General features: G+C 43.8%; 2 protein-coding genes across 9 annotated transcripts in view; one reads left to right on the top strand and one right to left on the bottom strand.

Annotated features, from left to right (window-relative positions):
- Window positions 1–5,801, top strand: part of OSBPL1A (oxysterol binding protein like 1A) — an 81,552-nt gene extending 75,751 nt beyond the window's left edge. For all 5 annotated transcript variants that reach the window (XM_068932369.1, XM_068932368.1, XM_068932365.1 and 2 more), the window contains 2 exons: window positions 975–1,065; window positions 4,589–5,801. In XM_068932369.1, the coding sequence (XP_068788470.1) occupies window positions 975–1,065; window positions 4,589–4,691 (194 nt within the window). In that variant the 3' untranslated portion in view covers window positions 4,692–5,801. The remainder of the gene's footprint in view (window positions 1–974; window positions 1,066–4,588) is intronic.
- A 142-nt stretch (window positions 5,802–5,943) lies between these two features.
- On the bottom strand, window positions 5,944–18,004 carry CABYR (calcium binding tyrosine phosphorylation regulated). 4 transcript variants are annotated; one of them, XM_068932374.1, is made up of 6 exons: window positions 13,838–18,004; window positions 11,937–12,118; window positions 11,796–11,849; window positions 9,770–10,048; window positions 7,421–8,059; window positions 5,944–7,038 (listed from the first exon to the last, which is right to left on the bottom strand). In XM_068932374.1, the coding sequence occupies exons 2-5, from the start codon at window positions 12,088–12,090 to the stop codon at window positions 7,425–7,427; spliced, it is 1,122 nt and encodes a 373-aa protein (XP_068788475.1). In that variant the 5' UTR covers window positions 12,091–12,118; window positions 13,838–18,004; the 3' UTR covers window positions 5,944–7,038; window positions 7,421–7,424. The 4 variants fall into 4 exon arrangements, with proteins under 4 accessions (XP_068788475.1, XP_009665360.1, XP_068788474.1 ...); XM_009667065.2 differs by lacking the exon at window positions 13,838–18,004 and adding an exon at window positions 12,447–13,829; XM_068932373.1 differs by lacking the exon at window positions 13,838–18,004 and adding an exon at window positions 12,451–13,829.
- Window positions 18,005–18,979: the final 975 nt, after the last annotated feature.

Here is an 18,979-nt window from a genome sequence, read left to right as displayed (position 1 = left end):
TCCCTAAGACTGAAAAAAATAAAATAAAGCAGATGAATTCACCCAACCAGTGTCTCCTGTATATAGGATTGTTTTGTGGCCAGTGGGATGGACGTACTTGGTTGATGGCATTCTCAGTGACTTGCGTGTCTAAACTTGGAGTGCAGTAACTATGCCTTTAGCAGCAGACTATATTCCATAACTGTAATAGCAGCATAGATACTGTCTAGCAGATACACTGGTACATATGTGGCATGTCAGTAGCTAGTAGGATAAGTGGGAACAGCTGATAGTCTTCCAAAAATGATTCTCCCAACTACTTCTTCCTAAGCCATTCACGATTCAGAATTCAAGCATGAAAGATGCTGTCCTTAATCTAACTTGCTTCTTGGTATGACTTGCCTTTTCCTTCAGAACATCTGAAGAATGAGAGTGTCCTTTCTGCCAAACATAAGCGACTGTTCTGCGTGTTACGGACAATGGCCCATGCTATCTTAGTGGCTTAACAAAAAAACGAAAATGTAGAGATGTTGCAAAAAGACAGTTCTTTATGATTTGGAATTGAATATTCCAAATCCCTCTAGATGAGAAACTAGTCACTAGTAAGACCTTACCCAAGACTTAAAAAGAAGTTGATGGCCTAACTCTTGAATTGAATCCAGCGTCATGTCTTAATCAGTTTCCCTGTTGAAAGAAATCCTAGATGTGTCATGTCCCCTAACTCACGTTTGCTGTGAAGAAAACATGTTTTCAGGGTCCTCAGGCCATGGCTAAACGCATTTAGAAGTTAGAATTTCCTTGGCTGTTGTGCTGCAGCTGGATTGGCTTTTAGACTAAAATAGAAGTGCTTTTATGTTATGTGGGAGACCCTCTTTAAATGAACAACTTTGAACAACTTTCACTGCTTCCCTTGTTTATTTGCTGGGTCAGATGAAGTAGATATCTCTGTCCTATATTACCCTTAAGGCCTTTTTTTTTTTTTTTATCCCTTTAAGATCTAGCTAGTGAAGAAAAGAAGAGGCTAGAAGAAAAACAGAGAACTGCTCGCAAAAATCGTTCCAAGTCAGAGGAAGACTGGAAGACGAGGTTAGTGTATCTGCCTGTAGGTGTATGTAGTTATATATTCAAAAGACTTTGAACATTCAGGTTAATTGTCAGTCCACCTAAGTGATACGCACTATCGTGTCAGCATGAAAAGCTGAAAACATCAGCAGATTTGGTGGTGCTGCTGTTGTATTTGCAGACTTGGTCAGTGCAGGCTGTAGCACTTCCAGAGAGAAGGATTAGGCTCAGTAAGTCTGTTCCTTCCCTCTCGCTGTTTGCACGCCCGTGTTCAAACACGAGCTGTGTTGTCTCTGCTGAGCACCTCTCAGTTCCATCCAGAAAAAGATGTTGCCACTGATAACTGCTTGCAAGGACTCTTATTGCTGGTGATTAATTTATGACAGACCTAAATTTATATACCTGGCCAAAGGGGAGGAGGAAATGATTCCTCCAGGGAAATTGATAGGTTATTGCCCATGACTTCCCAGGTCAGTGTGTGCGTGTGTGCTGGTAATACTGTATTCCCGTTGCACGTGGTTACTTTCAAAGTTGGTGAAATGGCTTTATTGCCTAGATAGCCAAGCAGTTTTCTCCTTTCCCTGAGAGGAGAAACTAACTACAAAAAATAAGAAAAGCTAAGGGAAAAATTAGCTTGCAAGAGTTTTGCCAGGACTTTTATTTATTTTATTTAAAAGATGGGGGAAGAAAGTTGGAGGCACTTAAAAACAACAAGCTAAATAGAATCCTTGCAATATGTTACAAAATGCATCTGGTTTGACCGGACACAGTCTGTTTAACTGCATAGCAATTAGCAGTCTCTTTACAGAAACTTTCTCTTCCCTATGAACTTGTTATTAGTACACCCAGACGCTGTGGATTAAATGTCTTTATAATGTCTATTTGTAACTATAAATCACTTTTTTCTTTTTTTCAAACGAAGTCACCCATCAGGCCAGAGTCCCAGGTTTGGATGTGTCTGACTTTGTGTCTTTTCCTGTGCTTGCCCTCCTGAAGTGTTTGGGTTTGTTTGCCCTGAGACTGGCACAAAATAACACTTTCAGTAATTTTGGGTAAACACGTTAAGTACTGAGCAGCCTTGCCCCTCGCTTTTCCTTGCCTTAATTCAGAGGCCTATGTACTTTGTTCCTAGCTCTCATCAAGTACTTTCAAAGCAAGGGATAGTCATACTATGTTCTTCCATGTGTCTGAAGCCCTTAAGGTATAGTTCAAAGCTAGTGAAAAGTATGCATGAGTGCTGTATTAAAGGGAATTGGGGGAACTTCCAGAGGGCAATTTGGAGCAATGGCTACAGGGGCTATAACTAGTTAAAACACCACTTATAAGGTTCTTCAGTTGGTATTAATAGTATAGTTACTACATAAATAGTCTGTTCATGAACTGCAGACCTGCCTACCGCATACCAGCATCCTTGAAGAACTCCTTCTTTTCCAGTGTCTTTCTAAAGCTGTGACAGAAACTTCCTAGTATCTCATGTCCTTAATAGCAATGCCAAGTCTGACTGCTTCTGAAGGATGAAGTAGAGAATATAGAAAAGGTTCCTTTCCATTTAAGCATAAAGAATTGTGCTTGAAAAAAATCCATACTTGGAAGGGGAACTCTTCAGCTGAGTTCTTAATCTGCTGTGATATAATCTCTGATGTAAACTCTTAGATTTCCTTGACGTAGAAAAGCATGCGCCTTACTCTCTAGTAGTGTTCCTCCCTCACAAGATGCAATTCTCAAAAGTGCCTAGTAATTTGTTTATTTGTTTGTTTATTTTGAAATCTAGATTTTTAGGCACTTCAGAAGTGGGATCTTGGTATTTCTGAAGTGGTTCATGTTGTGCATTTGATGTGTTTCAGTGAGACTGAGCAGTAGTCTCAGAGGCTCTTTTGAGTAAGAGCCTGTTCTGAAACACAGCAGCAGTCTGGCGTTTGGGACGAACAGCAGTCGTCTTTCTCCCCCTTGCTTACCTGGGTGCTTATTTGATTGCTTGGGTCTCCTGGGTCACTCGCTCAATTCTTCTGTCGCCTTTCCCTTTCCTGTAGAAGTAGTAGCTTCTCTGGAGGAGGGGAACATTCTCCTGCCCTGTAAGCGTGCTAAAGACATGCCAGTGAGTTACAAGGGGTAGAAGTGCTTTACCTGAGAGATGAGGTATCTGTATACCCTTACCTCTCAGCAAATGCAGGACGGCTTGGCTCTTGCTCTAGAGTAAACCGCTGTTACCTGTGAACTAGGACGTGTACTAGAAAACACACACAGAGCAGTTGCTTCTGAATGTGACACATTGTAGATTTGCATCCTCTCTGGTGGTGGTACGGTAGTAGTGTACCACGTACAACACAACGGGTTCACTTCGACCCAGGTAACGTGGCCAGCTGAACTGCTGAGGTGTTTGACCGTTCAGTTTATCATAGTGAAGATAGTACAAGGCATGACTCGTGATACGCATCTCAAATATTTTGAACCAGCCAAGTCAGATTTGGTTCTGATGTGCTGTAGTTTCTGTGCTGAAACATTATGGTATCCTGGAGGGGAAGTTAAAATGGACAGTCTTGCATAAGGATGACTTAAGTGAGCCTGTTGTTCACTGCCGCAAGGTGTACAAAGCAAGAACTGGCTCCTGCAGCCAGTGAAGAGCTGAAAGGAAGCTGTGGAGCGTATTAACCACAGAAAGAGCATACAGCAAGCTGACTTGTCCCATGAGCACAGCTTGGCAAAATGCAGCAGAAAGTTAAAACTGCTACAGAGGGTCAGTGTTGTGCAAAATGTTATTGTTGTAAGGCAGAAGTAACTGGGTCCAAACAGAAGGCTGTATCTAGTAAGTGCTATATACTGCAGGCATACCGAGTGTGTACGCACAGTGCTTCCAGATTAGGGAGAAGGGGAGAGGGAAGGAAAGAAAGAGGGTGCTAAACTTCAGTATTTCTAGCAACAACCAGCTGAGCAGAAGTTTGCAAGAAACTCAATGGAGATGGAAGCAACCTTCTGGGCGTTAAAATAGCCCCACAGTGTGACAGTGTAATACGACGTAGTCAGGTTGTAATGAGGAAGAACCTTTCCTGTGGCCTGTGGGTGATGTTTCACCTACCCCGAAGCTAGCTGACACCCTTGTTCTGGGTTAGCACTTTGCAACCAAGGGGAAATCTAGATCCTGGGGAAATAATGTTCCTCTGTTTTCAGGACTCTGGTGCTTGTGGTGTTCACATGTCTTGCAAAAAACATTATTGCTTATGCATGCCAAAATGATTGTTCACAACTGCTTTGAAGTAAAACTGTAGCTGTCCTTTCTATGTGATGGTCTTGGCTGCTTCAAGTGACAATATACTGGTGTCAGTAACTTCACCTAGGAGACGTTTAAGGGGTAGGGAGGAAGGGGAAAAATCTAACCACTGAAGATGGCTTTAAATTCACTTAGAAATTTAAAACCAAGAGAGTTCCTGCACTCGCAATAATTAGTTTGAACAGTAACCAGTGAAGATAGAGCAAAGCAGTTCTGAACTTCTATAAAATGAGTGGTAGTTACTTCACTAACGTGCTGTATTTTTTTTTTTTTTTCTTACAGATGGTTCCATCAAGGCCCCAATCCCTACACTGGTACACAGGACTGGCTTTATTCTGGCAACTACTGGGACAGAAACTACTTTAACTTGCCTGATATTTATTAAAATGCAATAAGGAGCCTGTGGCTGATAAACATAAGTCTTAATCTGTTTTAATGTTTTCCCTTGTTTTACTTATCTCCTGAAACAAATGACAAGTTATCAAACAGAATATTAAGCATCTCCACAGTAAACCTGGTGGTACATGAGCTGCAGCCCCTTAGGGAGGGGAATAATGTTTCTGGCTGATGGTGGGTCCTGTGCGGACAAAATTAAGTCGCCGTGGTTTAGTGCCGCCCTGTTTGCTGAATACACCTATATTAGGTTGTGGTGTATGAGGAATAGAACACCTTCAGCTGTTCTGTGAATACTTTCTTTCATAGATAACACTGGCACAAGTAAAACTGGTTTTATTTATTGTGACATGCGAATGTTTGAAAGCACACACACTAATTGCAGTATTCTGTGCTTAAAGCAAAGAAAGGTGCGTCACTTTTGTAAAGATGTAATTTTTCATAAAGTGACTTTTCTTTTACTGAAGTAACTACCTACCTGGAATCTGGAGCTCTGGTCAGAGAGATTCCAGAAGTGTTCCCATCTCTGGAGCATTCATGCAGTTGTTTAAGCTGGTAACATTACTCAAAGGTATTTATTCAATGTTTTGTGCAGTGTGTTTCAAATTTTGCTCTCCTGTTTTGTTACCGACCTTAACGGTTTTAAGGAATTAAGAGCCATTTAAATATCTGCAAGTTTGATTTGAACTGCACACTAGTAACAGGTTTTTAAAGAATCTGTTTAATGCACTAGAAGTTCTGGTGCCCAGCACTGCTGCAAAAAGGCAAGAACGGATTCAGGCCAGGACCCAGTGGATCATGGTGGGGGGGCGGGGGGGGGGGAGAGGAATAGGACCTGTGTATGCACTGTACAAACTTCTTGGGAGGAAATCTTGTGCATTTCAAAGGTAGTAAGGCACCTCAGTGAGGCCTCCTGTGCACAGCTGCTTTACCCCTTTTCATTGGGGTGTGTTCATCTTGGAAGTGTAAGTTTATATTGAACTGTGTACAGAGCTTCTAGAGGGCGAGCTGCTCTTTGTACAATATTTTAACTGATGTCTGGAGGTTAGTGCTAATTGAATAATTTAATGGCTACTAAATAAAGGCTTCAAAACTTCTCGCATCTAGTGTAAACTGGTTGTTTGATGGTGCTGACCCTTTCTGAGCAGCTCCAAAAGCAGCTGCACTGAAGTTGTATGGCTCTACTATGGCATGACCTCATGCCCCTGAGCAGGAACTGTCTGTTTATGGGGGCAGGGGATGGGGGAATGGTGCTTTTTTTCTGAATGACCCTGCAGCTCGAGCCTTGGAGGTGGACTGGGGAAACTACTAAGGCAATGAGCTGCTTTCTATTTTTATTCTGTGCTCTGCTAGAATTACCTAGGTAGTGATAAGAGCCCTATTTGCATAGATAAGGGAAGCATTTTCTTTGCCAATGTGTTTGATGTGAGGGCCCAGCTCTTAGACTGTACAAAGCAGAAATTGAATACCTGCACTGGTATTCACCTCCTCGCTCCTGCCTTCGAGCCTCTGGCTGTCACTTCTTGAAGTCTTACTGGTCTCTAATGTCTGTCCACTTACTTACTTTTTCCTGTGTAACTTAAGGTTGATTCTGATCTGTGAGAGCAGTCTAGCTGTGTTGGGTCAATGCTTCAGCAGGTCATACAGCATTGAACATTCAATGCTAGGGAAAAGGAAGCTTTTCATCTCCCCTAGGTTCAAGAGGGAAACTGCTGCACAACCTAAGGTTTTCTTATTTTCATTCTGAAGGACTTCTACTTCAGGAAAACATGGGATTATTTTCAGAGCTATTCATAGTTCAAGGGCCCGGCATACATAAGTGAGCATGCCGTAGTTCTGAAACCTCTAAAGCAAAATGAGGATAATTTCTCTTACCCCTTCCTTGAAACATAGCCTCAACTGTCCTCATTGACAAGCCTATAGTTTAGACTAAGAGTAATTCCTCCAGTTAAAAGTGTGACTGTCTCCTTGCTCCTGAAACTTGGGCTCCTTTCTAGAGTATAATCCAGCAGCATAGACTACATCTGATTACACTGAACTAATTTGGCTGTGAATGGCTGTGTAATCTCTTAATTGTTTGTTGGGTTATGCGTACACCATGGGAGCACAGTGAAGAGGCTGGGCTCACTCTTCAATGGAACAGCTGCAGCAGGTATCTCTAGTCGTATTACACTCCCTGGAACCTGAAAGTTAACCTTCATTATGCTAGGAAAACACAAAAGGCATGGGATTTGGTTCTGATTGCTGGCATTTAATTTTGAGCACTTGCTTTAAGTTATTTGATTTCTTAAGATGTAAATTCCACTCCTGATGAAGTCCAAACAGCCTCTCTTCTCAACCTGTTTAAGAAATAGCATGAATTCAGTAGATAGTATACAATAACAACTACCTTTTGGAGCACGTTACTTGAACGAACTCTTAATTGAGAGTATTTTGCCACACTCTGAATGTTACACTACTCTTGCAGCCTGAACTTTTATACTGTTGTGATATATTCAAGATGTATTAGCAAAAGAGAGACTGCAACTTGGTTACATAGACTGAAGCTAGAGCAAGCAGCAGAGGAGAGCCTGGGTTCAAGTATGACAAGTACTTTAGCCACTCGCCTTGAACCTCATTGTACAGAAACAGGGTCAAGCTATGATTCAGATAGCACAGAACTGTATACAAGTGGTGCAGAATCCACATACTAGCATCTCCGTACGCAAGACTCAAACTTACCTTCTCATGAACCTGCTCTGTGGATTGTGCCAGGTGTAACAGCAATCTGTCCTGTAAAACCATAACTTCCTGCAAGGGGGTGCACAGCTGTTCGATTATCACCAGCTAGTGAGCCTTTCTTTGCAGCCATTACATCATCCAGAGGGATGGCAACTGAGAGCAAAACCGGGGTTGGTGGCCTAGCAGTCTCCTGTGCAGCATTAGGATTGGGGATTGGCGTAGCTGTTTGCTGATCGGCTGGCCTGACAACTGGTACCGGGATTGTAGTGAATCTCCTAGCACCAGTGTCTTGCTGTGCAAAGACAGCCTGGCCAGGAATAAGTTTCCAGTCCTGTGTGTTCTGAACAGTAGAGCCCACTAAAATGAAAGGTGGAACATTTCCCCTCTTGCTTTCTTCTGGCATCACGTAAGTTGGAGAGGATAGTTGTGGTGGTTGACCTTGTAGTGGTATTGGTTGGAGGAACTGTTGTTGATCCTTCCCCCCAGATAGAAAGAGGGTCGCTTGGGGATAAGGAATGCCAGTTCCAGCAGGAGGAAGGGATGGTGGTGATTTTTGACCTTGGCTCAAGTCAGTTAGACAATAGAGGGTCCACACATTAGAATATGGTGGTGGCTGTCCTGCTTCGCTTGCTGCCATGGCTACAAAGATAAAAATGTAAGAGTGCCGGTGTCAGGAGCAGTGCATTGCAGTCATATTGTAAATCCTTATATCTAAAACATAACCTACACTTGTTAAAGCAAGCATGTTAGAGAAGAGCTGGCATAGCAAACGCAGCTGGGCATATGGCTGAGGAACACCTGCAGCCTAGAAAAGTGAAACTCCTTAATGCCCAGAGGTATGTCTGGCTAAGCCTTTGAGAACTGTCCCATTTGACTGGCGTTGCTGAAACTGAGGTTTTAATTTAATTTTTTTTTTAAGAGCCAATATTGTCACTTCACAAGTTTGCCTAACGCAGCTCTCCTCTACAAAATGCTTGGCTGGGACCTCACGCTTCTACAGACGCAAAAGGATTCTGTAGCGCTAGGGAGACTCATGGGGGACCTCTACCCTGGAGGGTTTTTCCAGCTGGGCAAGGAACGAGCCAGACACATCACCAAAGTGAAGAAATTCTGGGTAAGTGCTTGTTCAGTGCGGATCTCACCATGAGAGATGAGCACGATCTCTTCTGGTTTGCAGAAAAAAATCTGCCACTATCTGATGATCAATGCTTGGCCACCCAGCCCAGCTGCAGAAACTCACCAAACCCAACAAGACAGCACAGGCAGGACACCACCACCATTTCTTTTAAATGCAAAACCCCCTATGTTAGTGCTGGAATACGAAATCTTTCAAGGGGAGGAGATGCAAAACTCAGGCTCCCACCAGTCACCTGTCCTTAGCCGCAGGGCACACATGTTACATCTTAGATCTCTGATACCTGCTTCAGAACATGTGGCTTGTTTTGAGCAAGACCATTTGGGTTCAAGGAGCCCCTTCCCATCACTCTTATCTGCACAATGCACAGCAGTGCAGGAGTCCTGCTCAGAGCCAGCCCCATCCCTTGGAACAGATTGCAGAGAGATCTAACACATGCGCATTGGGGCCAGGCAGATGGTGTGGGTACAGGTGTTTCTTACCAGTCATCTCCACCCTTTGCTGCACTGACATAGGTGCTTTTCCATTTAATGACCACGGACCAGACTGTAGGGTGCTATCAGGAAGTTGTCAGAAAACCCAGACTTTCTTACCTGACATGGCATTACCTTGTTCAGCAGATGCCATTTGTGCTGTGGATTCCATTTTCTCAGGGTCACACACTGCGTCATCGGCAGATGGACCTAAGATTTTAGCACATGAGAACTGGCCTGCATTTAATAGCGGCTCAATCTTTAACAGATAAGCTATTTGGTCTAGAGAAAGAATGATTCTTTTCTGTGGAAACTGCTCTATTTAAGGTGGAATCTCTGCATCCATAACCAGCTCATCAGCGTTAACCTCAGTGGTTAAGGTAACCTCACTTTCGTTGTGGGGAGGCACGGCCTGCAATGGAGCTTTAGGAGGTGGTGCTGGTGGTGGTGGTGGTGGTGATGGTTCTTCCTGCAAGGGGGCTGAGGAAACTTGATTTACGTCATTTGTTGAGACTTCAGCCTGGCTGTCTGAGGGACCTACTTCTGCCACGGAGGGCTGCCTTTGCACTCACAGTTGTGCCCTAACAGCCTCTGCCGACCCCTCAGCTGCTGGGACAGCAGAAACATCTTCAGCAGCACCTTCTACTGGTACAAATAAGTTCTCTGAGCTCAGAGAGACTTCAGGAAGAGTCTGCACACTTGTTGCCACATCCTTCACAGCATGAACAGAATCAGTGTTACCTAGCATCTGGGTAGCAAGCTGGGCAGGGTCAGCGGGGACGTATGCAAGTTCCGGTCCCTTCGGGGACGAAGCTTCATCAAGTCCGGTGGGGGATTTGTTTTCTAAAACGTCATTGTGAGTCGATGGGTATTGAGTCATTTTGGAGGTATATTCAGTATCAGGGCCTTCAAGGATTTGGTCTTCCTCTGTGTCAGTACACTTTTCCTTTTGTTTGGGCTCCCCAGGAACTGAAGTGTCTTGCACGTCTAATTTCTGTGGCAGTCTCTCGTTCCAGTCTTCTGCATAGCAAAAGCAGACAACGGCAATATTTTAAATCAAATTACTCCATTTAAATAAAAAATCAAGAGCAATTTTAGTGTCAACTCCACTGGATACTCTAGGGTGCTTTTACAAGGCTTTCCCAGGTTGCAGAGATGGAAGAATTTACAAAGGAGATTTGCTGCTGGACTAGTGATATATATATAAATCCTCAGCCTTGGAAAAGCCAAGGAAGACGTCTGGTTTCTCCTAAGATTACCAAGTGTTGGCCAATAGGTAACAAAGCAACACACTGGTAGATGTAGCACCGAACTGAAGAGCGGGTAAATCTTTGATAAATGATCACAGCTTAGCACTGAGCTGATTTGTGAAGTCATGACTGGATGAGCTCAGGGAATTTCAGAGAAAGGTAACAGCAGGAACTCAAAGGATGAGTGACTCTCTCACAAAACATTCTTCTGATTGCCATCCCAAGCCAACAGGGGGAGAAGCGGGGAAGGGGAAGAGCTCCCTTGCAGCTTCAGCAATTTTAACTAGTGACTTAGTGGCTCATAGGCAGCCCCAAAACCATGCTAGCAACACAGAGGGACACTCCAGAGGAAACCTTGCTCAAGTTAACTAAGGAATTCCTCTTGGGTCATCCCTGTTATGCCTCTAGGGTTATGTGATCACACCATAGCAGGAGGAGACCAGGGAAAGAGAAGGACTAAGTGACCAACCAGTACGGGAAAAGGTGAGACAGACTGGCTTGCACTGGAGCTTGGTGCAGGGGTCAGTGCACCATCACATAAGGCTGCACCATCACTAACAGGCATTTGGAGAGAGAATAATTTCAGCCATGTGACATCCTTAATGCAACAATTGCCAATGCACTAAAATTTGGCCTCTGGTGATAAATTTTAAGTCCTGCTGCAATATCAATATCCAGCAGAGGAAGAAAGCTACCTCCCTCAAGTGCTGAAAGCAGTGATCATTGGCTCTTTTAGAGGAGAACCTCATTTGGAAATCCTACAAGATTATAGCAGTATCTGGGGCTTCTTTTCATTGCAGTAATTACTGCAGTGTGTAATCTTGGTCAATAGACCAAGTCTCTCTCAATGCTGGCTAGTTCCAGGGTTACTAGGAAGCCAGTTTAAGTGGCCTTTCTGAATAACAGGTGGGTTTGAAGCTGCTGACAGTCATGAAAACCAAATGACAGAGGCCGAACTCCCTGGGGGAGATGATATAAACAAGCTGTGTGTGCTGAGTGAGGCCAGACATGGCACCCATCACGGCTCCCACACAACCTTCTTGTGCATTTACTGCATGCCACCATAAATTCAAGCCTTTACAGCCAAACCCAGGGAGCTGCTGAAAGCACCAAGCATGTCCCAAAGGGATCAGCAGCATGCAGAATGAGGTCTGTGCTTTTATAAGCCAAGAGCTCTGTTCTTTGCAAACCGGTATTATATAAATGTAATGTCACTATCTGCTCAGGGTGGGCTGAATCCCACTTAAGCTGTTAAAGCTAAAATGCCCAAACGTATATACCCTTGCCTCTGTTCAAGGGGACAGTACAGCATCCCAGGAGACTGGTTCTTCCCACATTCAATGGAAGAAGTGCTTTCTGAAGATGCTTGCTGCTTCTTGTAGCGCACAGCCTATGTGCTTCTTCCAGAGGACCAGAGAGAGCTGGGGTTAAGCCCGTGGCAAATACACACTATTTGCATCCACTCAAGTTGGAACTTTATCTCAAAAACGTCTTAAGAAAACAAAGAATGGTCTTACCGCTAATAAATTTAAATTCTCCAACCAGCTCTGTTAAATCCAGACTGGGATTCCCTGAAAACAGAAGCACAAATTAACCAGGGGCCCAGCAGCACTTGGGCCTAGCTCAGCTCTGGCGATAGCTCAGCAGGCGGCACAAACCTTCTCTGAAGTCAACAAGCTCTTGGAAGTAGAGCGCTGCAAAGCCAGTGATGTTGTTTGGGTTGGTCTGGAAAACAGCTCTGCTCACACCCTCCAGCAGCGTCTTGAGGCCATAGGGAACCACAAACCTGGCCCTTGCAGACAGCATCTTCATCCACTGAAGTCAGATTATGGTTTCTCAACTGTAACAATTAAAAAAACAAACAAACAAAAAGAAACACCCTAAGGTGAGCATCCACCCTGTCCCAGCGTGAAGCGTCCAACTACGAGAACACGACCTCAGCTGCTCCTCTCGCCTTTTGCCAGCAGTAATCCTTTGCCAGGCCTTTCCTCATACGCCTTTAACGTAAAGGAGCATGTACCATTTAAGGCAGCTACGTCTTTTATCCCCCTTTTGCAATCTTAGGCAGCACGAGGAAACGACCAACCAACTAGGAAACCATGCTTCTAACGCAAAACCCCGCAAGAACTTCAAATTCAAGAGCTTTCCCCCCCCACCCCGGCCAGTACTTGCTCGGTCTCTGCCTCCGCTCCTCGCCCGCAGCCTCCCGGGCGCGGAGGCCCCCGAAGGCCCTTTTATAGCTGGGGAGGGGGCGGGGGCGGGGGCGCGGCCGCTTTGTGACGCCACAGTGCCCAGGCGTCACAAAGGGAGGGCGGGCCGCGCCGCGGCAGCCAATGGGAGCGGGCGCCGCGCCGGGCCGGGCCGGGCCGCGGGGCGCGCGCGGGGAAGGGGCGGCTTTTCACGCGTGGTGGCGGCGGCCGTGGTGGCGGCGCCCTTGCCCCGACAAGCTGCTCCGGCTTCCTGCTCCGGACGTGCTTTCGAGCGCATATCGTTGGCTACTTCTCTAGCACAAGGCAGGGCCTTGCTGAGAAAAGACTTCAGCACTGCGGGCGCGATCATGGGTTTCCCTTATTCGCAGCAGCTGGCTGGATAACAGGCATTTTTTGCCTGGCACCGGAAGACTTTTCGGTCCCCCCCCCCCCCCCGGCCACGCCATTTTGTGGCTTATGATGATTTTACACGATCTGGCTCGCTAACTGGCTGCCACGTCTGGCCCACGCCTGCCAGCGGTGGTGGAACGGGTGGGCGCATGCCGCCACCCCTCCAGCGCCTGGCCTTTTCAGGTAGCTCACGGACACTTCCCGAGGGAGTTATAGGGACACACCTGACCGCAGAATAAAGCACCTGGGGGGGGGGGGCGGGGCGCTCCCCAGTCCTCTGTGGCAGAAGTTCAGAGCAAACAGCTGGGGACTGTAACCTCTTCAGCCACTACAGCTTAACCCAAGAGGAATTTTAGTCCTTAACGTGCCTCTGTTCCTACGGCAAGACCTCACACTTGCAAGGGCAGACTTTGAAACCTACAGCTAAAATTTAACAGCCTCATTGAGCCTCATTTTCTTTCAAGTATGTATTAGCAGCAGATAGATACAGACACCATCGTTTCACGTCCCAGTAAAACAAGCAGAAAAAGGTAATTGTAAAGTGCCTTATTGCCAAGGCTCCTGGGTTTCTGTTTAGTTTAATACTAACTGGGTTTGTGAAGATCATGAAGGCATGGGGGGAGGCAATCACAGGAGATCCCTGTGGGATGAGATCTGTTGCACAAAACATCCACGTGACAGAATATTCTTCATGAAAGCTGGAAAACTACTACTTACCTTCCTGCTGTCGCATTCCCGCCAGTCTGTATTTGTACAAAAACCTGAGAGGAATTCCTGTAGCACTGAAGATCTAAGACACACATGTCTGTCTTTACTATTAAAACATCTATACTATCTACAATCTCTTTCTTTAATAAGATTAAGTAGCATTATATTCCTAACAGTTTATTCAAAGTTAATCAGAATATCACGAGACTCACAAGTTAGTTCACTGGAAAGTATGCAAATGGTAAACTCACCGTGACATGTCTCTTCTTGGAAAGAAGCCTAGAAAAATAATTTCTCATTAAGAAAACCTCCCAGAACAGCTCTTCAGTTTTGGTCAATAACAATACAGATCACACTATAAAAAGAACAAAGTTAAATAAGAATATGCTATGACTTTTACAAAATTAGGAAGACTAACTTTTGCACAGAAGGATAAAATGTACTTTGAAAATATACATGAGGACTAGAAAACGTATCATAGGCTAGTAATCTTAAGTGTGGATTTCTGTCTGTAGTGCATATTGAAGCAACAGGACTTAATAAATGCATTAAACATACCTGTATACAAAGAAAGACAGTCATGTAGCTACCTTGAAACCATCCAGGAATACAGACAGATCAGAAGATACCTTGTGAACTTGCCTCTTCGGAAAGCTTTCAGAATTCTAGGTCTGCAAAGTTCTATGCAAGAAAAGCTTCAAAAACTTACTTAAACGTGGATGTCATAAAACACAGGTAAATTTCTTAGAGCTAACTGAACATAGCATAAACATTCTTAAGGATTTTAAAAAGGCTTCAGCCCCTAACAAAGAAGCCTGGCTGTCTGAAACTTAAGTGCAGCATACAGTAAAGAGGAAAAAGATTGCCTAAATTTACTCACTGCCCTGGAACGTGAATGCCTTTTCTGGAAGCCATCTGGAGGAAACCTGTCCTACCATTACAAGAATTGTATCAGTTGGTCTGCTAAAAACATATCGCCGCTTTGCCCCCAAATTGAAGAGACTATCAGCCTAAGAGTAGCTTGCCTTAGGAAAAAAAAAAAAAATCACCTTGTCCTACCTCCTTTGCCCCATCTGCAGAAATAGCAGCTTCTAGACAACGCGAAACTCTGATGAGACAGAGATCACCGTAACAGAATTTCAATGAACCAGCCATGCGACTCTGTCCAAGAAAGGATCAGCTTTCATTATACTAAGCAGTTGCACAATAGTAATCAAACATTTAATGTGACAAATTCTTCATTAAAGAGAATTTATAAGAGGTAAATGAATCACACTGGTTAGCTCCAGTTAAATGGGTAAGAGAAGAGATTGAAGCATCACCTTTCTATTTCTACCTCCCAGAAACTTTAACGGAATCCTAACTAGGAGTTTCTCCTAGTCCAAGAAAGCTTTCTGGCTTTTCCTACCAAGGAAGCAAAGGAAACAAAATACTGTTTTTACTTAAGGTGCATGTCTGTGTCTTCCACTAGTTCCTATCTTTACTACAGGTGACACCTGCGGGTGAAGCTTTTTTCTACAGGAGTACAATTATCAGGAGTACAATTTTCATCCTCAGCTAAACTCAGGTAGTGTGGGTTGGATGAGTGGACAGTGAGGTGGATCGAGAACTGGCTGGATGGCAGAGCTCAGAGGGTTGTGGTCAGTGGCACAGAGTCTAGTTGGAGGCCTGTAGCTAGCGGTGTCCGCCAGGGGTCAATACTGGGTCCAGTATTGTTCAATGTATTCATCAGTGACTTGGATGAAGGCACAGAGTGCCTCCTCAGCAAGTTTGCTGATGATCCAAAACTGGAAGGAGTGGCTGATACACCCAAGAGCTGTGCTGCCATTCAGAGGGACCTGGACAGAGAGGAACCACGTGAAATTCAACAAAGGCAAGCGCAGGGTCCTGCACCTAGGGAAGGATAACCCCATGCAGCAGGACAGGCTGGGGCTTGACCTGCTGGAAAGCAGCTCAGCAGAGAAGGACCTGGGAGTGCTGGTGGACAACAAGTTAAGCATGAGCCAGCAACGTGCCCTTGTGGCCAAGAAGGCCAATGGGATCCTGGGGTGCATTAGGCAGAGTGTTGCCAGCAGGTGGAGGGAGGTGATTCTCCTCCTCTGCTCAGCCCTGGGGAGGTACCTGAAGTACTGTGTCCAGTTCTGTGCTCCCCACTACAAGAGAGACATGGCACGCCCGGAGAGAGTCCAGCGGAGGGCTACAAAGATGATGAGGGGACTGGAGCATCTCTCCTCTGAAGAAAGGCTGAGGGAGCTGGGTCTGTTGAGCCCGGAGAAGAGAAGACTGAGGGGGAGAATCTGATCAATGTGTATAAGTGTCTGAAGGGAGGGTATCAAGAAGATGGGCCCAGACTCTTCTCCATGGTGCCCAGCGATAGGATGAGAGGCAACAAGCATAAACTGAACCACAGGAAGTTCTGCCTGAACCTGAGGAAAAACTTCTTTCCTGTGAGGGTGAGTGAGCACTGGCACAGGTTGCCCAGAGAGGCTGTGGAGTCTCCTTCCCTGGAGAGATTCAAAACCCGCCTGGATGTGATGCTGGGCAATGTGCTCTAGAGGACCCTGCTGGAGCAGGGAGGTTGGACTAGATGATCTCCAGGGGTCCCTTCCAACCTCAACCATTCTGTGATTCTGTGAGTGCAATTATCTTTTTTCAGTACAATATATTGTTCTTAATGTTCTCTTTCTCTCCCTTGAGTATTCAACTCAAAGCTTTTCCTTTTAACCTCTTCATCTGGGAGCCTTTCAAACACAGCCTGCCAAATGACTGAAAAACATCAAGGACAGTTCAGTTCTGGTGAGCCTCATGGGTTACTTGAATAAATGGTACACTGGAATACCATCTTGAAAGAAGTCATGTCACTAGATAAACAGCATTTGGGAAAAAGTAACAACTGAAATAATTAGGGGTAATAAGCCAACTGAACATGAACTCACAATGTGATAGAGTGTCTAAAATACGTCGTGTAAGTCCTGGGTGAATAAGCAAAGAAGCTCTGAGCAGAAGTATGACAGTAATATGCAATTGTAATGCCACCTGCACTGGTAACCTATACTGCAGTACAGGGTTTTGGGGGTCCAAGCTTAGATTTAAAAAAAGATAGTGAAAAACAGAAACCTTTCATTATTTAACTGTGGAAAGCCTGCCTCAAGCTGAACTTCTTTATGGTCTTGTTTATACTGTTTATGCAAAAGAACATTCTTTTGAACGTTCTTTATAATGCCTACAGAGAGACATAGCAAGGAAGAGAGCTTTTAATATAGCAGCAAAAAATCTACAAGAAGATACAGCGTCTGGAAACCAAAGCTAGACAGCTCCAGGTTTAGAATAGTGGAAGCAATGAATCCTTTCAGGTGCAGTTCTCCAACACAGAATGACTTTCTTCACCCTCCCTACTGGTACATGGTCACCTCTGTGAGCACTCTGGAGACATATGCCATGCCAGCAACAAACTACAGAGGTGGAAGGGATGCTAAACAGCAAGAGATTTAAATATAATCCAATCAAAGGAGACAACCTTGAGTACACTCAAGGGTCTGAGAAAAATCACTTTTTGCCATCTACTAATAATAGCACTACTGAACAAGTTATAAAGCTCAGAGAGAATACAAATTTGCAACACAGTGACAAAAATTTGGCCTTTTTTTCCAGGGTACCTTCTATACAGGCTAATTGCACACAAGAATTTGCTTTGGCATAAATTAAGAGCATCATATACGGATATGGATAATTCAGTGTAATTCAGCAAGTAAGTCTCCTTCTAAGTCTCTGTAAAGATTATTTAAGCTTTACTGTATTTTAATTGTTCTCTGGTCACAATGAACCAGAATCAGGATTTGCTTACTAGTAGAGAGAATTCCCATTTTATTTTGAAAGGCTAACTTACAGAAAAGAACACTAAGAGATGGTGATACAGAAAAGCAATCTTCGAAGCATTTTCCAGCTCACTCAAAACATTCAAATGCAACAGTATGGCATAAACATCTACTTAAATTACAATTAGTAGAGTAACAATTTCCCATCCCGCCTTTCTTATTTTAGAACTCTGAATTTATGTAAAACGTTTGTTGCACAATTACCTCAGGTTGAAGAATTAGGGGCAATATATCTGTATCTACATTCCTCCTTGTTAAAGTTCAGTGGAGTTCCCTTATGTTCTAGACAGCCTCTAGAACGCCTGCTGATCTAAGCAGAGGCACGCTGGTCTGATGTCACTGACTGCCCAATGGCCTTAAAAGCCAGCTAAATGTAAATTTACTTCTCATCATTAGCTTTAATAATACTTTTTTTTGTGATTGCATATTTTTTTCATGCAAGTGATTGCTACCACTGTTAATGAGAATACCTTGTAATTGTGAGTGGAAAGAGAATTTGAGTGTCTCGTAGACTGCCCTCATTTCACTCCATTGATAGGTTGTATTAACATCCTTGCAACACCATGTATAGCTTTACCAATATAACACTTTCCCCCATTCAAATTTCAAACAGTTACAGAGCAATTTTTAAACAAGTATGATCAATTGTTATAGAAAGAATCAGATTGTTGTAAATTGAAAAGCAATTCAATATAAGATTTGGGGAATTTTATTTAAGAATAAAGCATAACTAGAATATGAAACAAGCATCCAAAGTCAGCGACAGGAGAAACTAAAGTGCTTGCTTTAGAGTAAATCAGAAACATTTTTAAAGGTGTATGAATACAGAGAGTACATTTTTTTTTCCCTTTTTTTAAAATGAGAAACAAGAACATTTGATGTCTTAAGAACACATGTTCAATCTTGTTCATTCTACAGTTGATCTCAACATGACACATGTAACTCACTTTCTAAACCAGAAGACTATAATTATGCTGGAAGAACAAAGGCTGAGGTAATTGCTGACTAGAAAACTTTGTTACAGAGTCACTTGACACCCCAGAAGTTTTCCCTATCCTTGGTATCATCTTGTTCAGGAGGCCACCAATTAAAGGCAAATTCGAGGAACAAGGGAACAAAACGCATGTCCACGTTTCTTTTAATTTTACTCAGAAATATAAAAGTGCAAGTTCTGTAAATTAACAACATTTACAGTACATCACAATAAATATGCCACATTGTGACATCTAAAAATTCTAGTTATTTGAAATGAGTCATATTGAGATAAAAACTTCATCAACATCAACAAAAATACCTGACCCAGTAAAGATAGTCTTAATATATTAACTAGCAAGATGCATATTCCATTATTGCTATTAGACCATGCCTCCGAGTTCCAAAGTATTAAAAACAAACAAACAAAAAAAAACCCAACTTATAAGTTTATGCAAAACACAGCTGAAATTTTCCTCATCACAGGCACAATCTAACATAAAAAATAATTAACATTTACGAATTAGGAGACTCTCCTATGAGGGG

This window comes from Struthio camelus, chromosome 2, assembly GCF_040807025.1.
Source record: "Struthio camelus isolate bStrCam1 chromosome 2, bStrCam1.hap1, whole genome shotgun sequence".
In the NCBI taxonomy this organism is placed as follows: Eukaryota; Metazoa; Chordata; class Aves; order Struthioniformes; family Struthionidae; genus Struthio; species Struthio camelus.
This window is presented reverse-complemented; position numbering and strand designations above follow the sequence as displayed.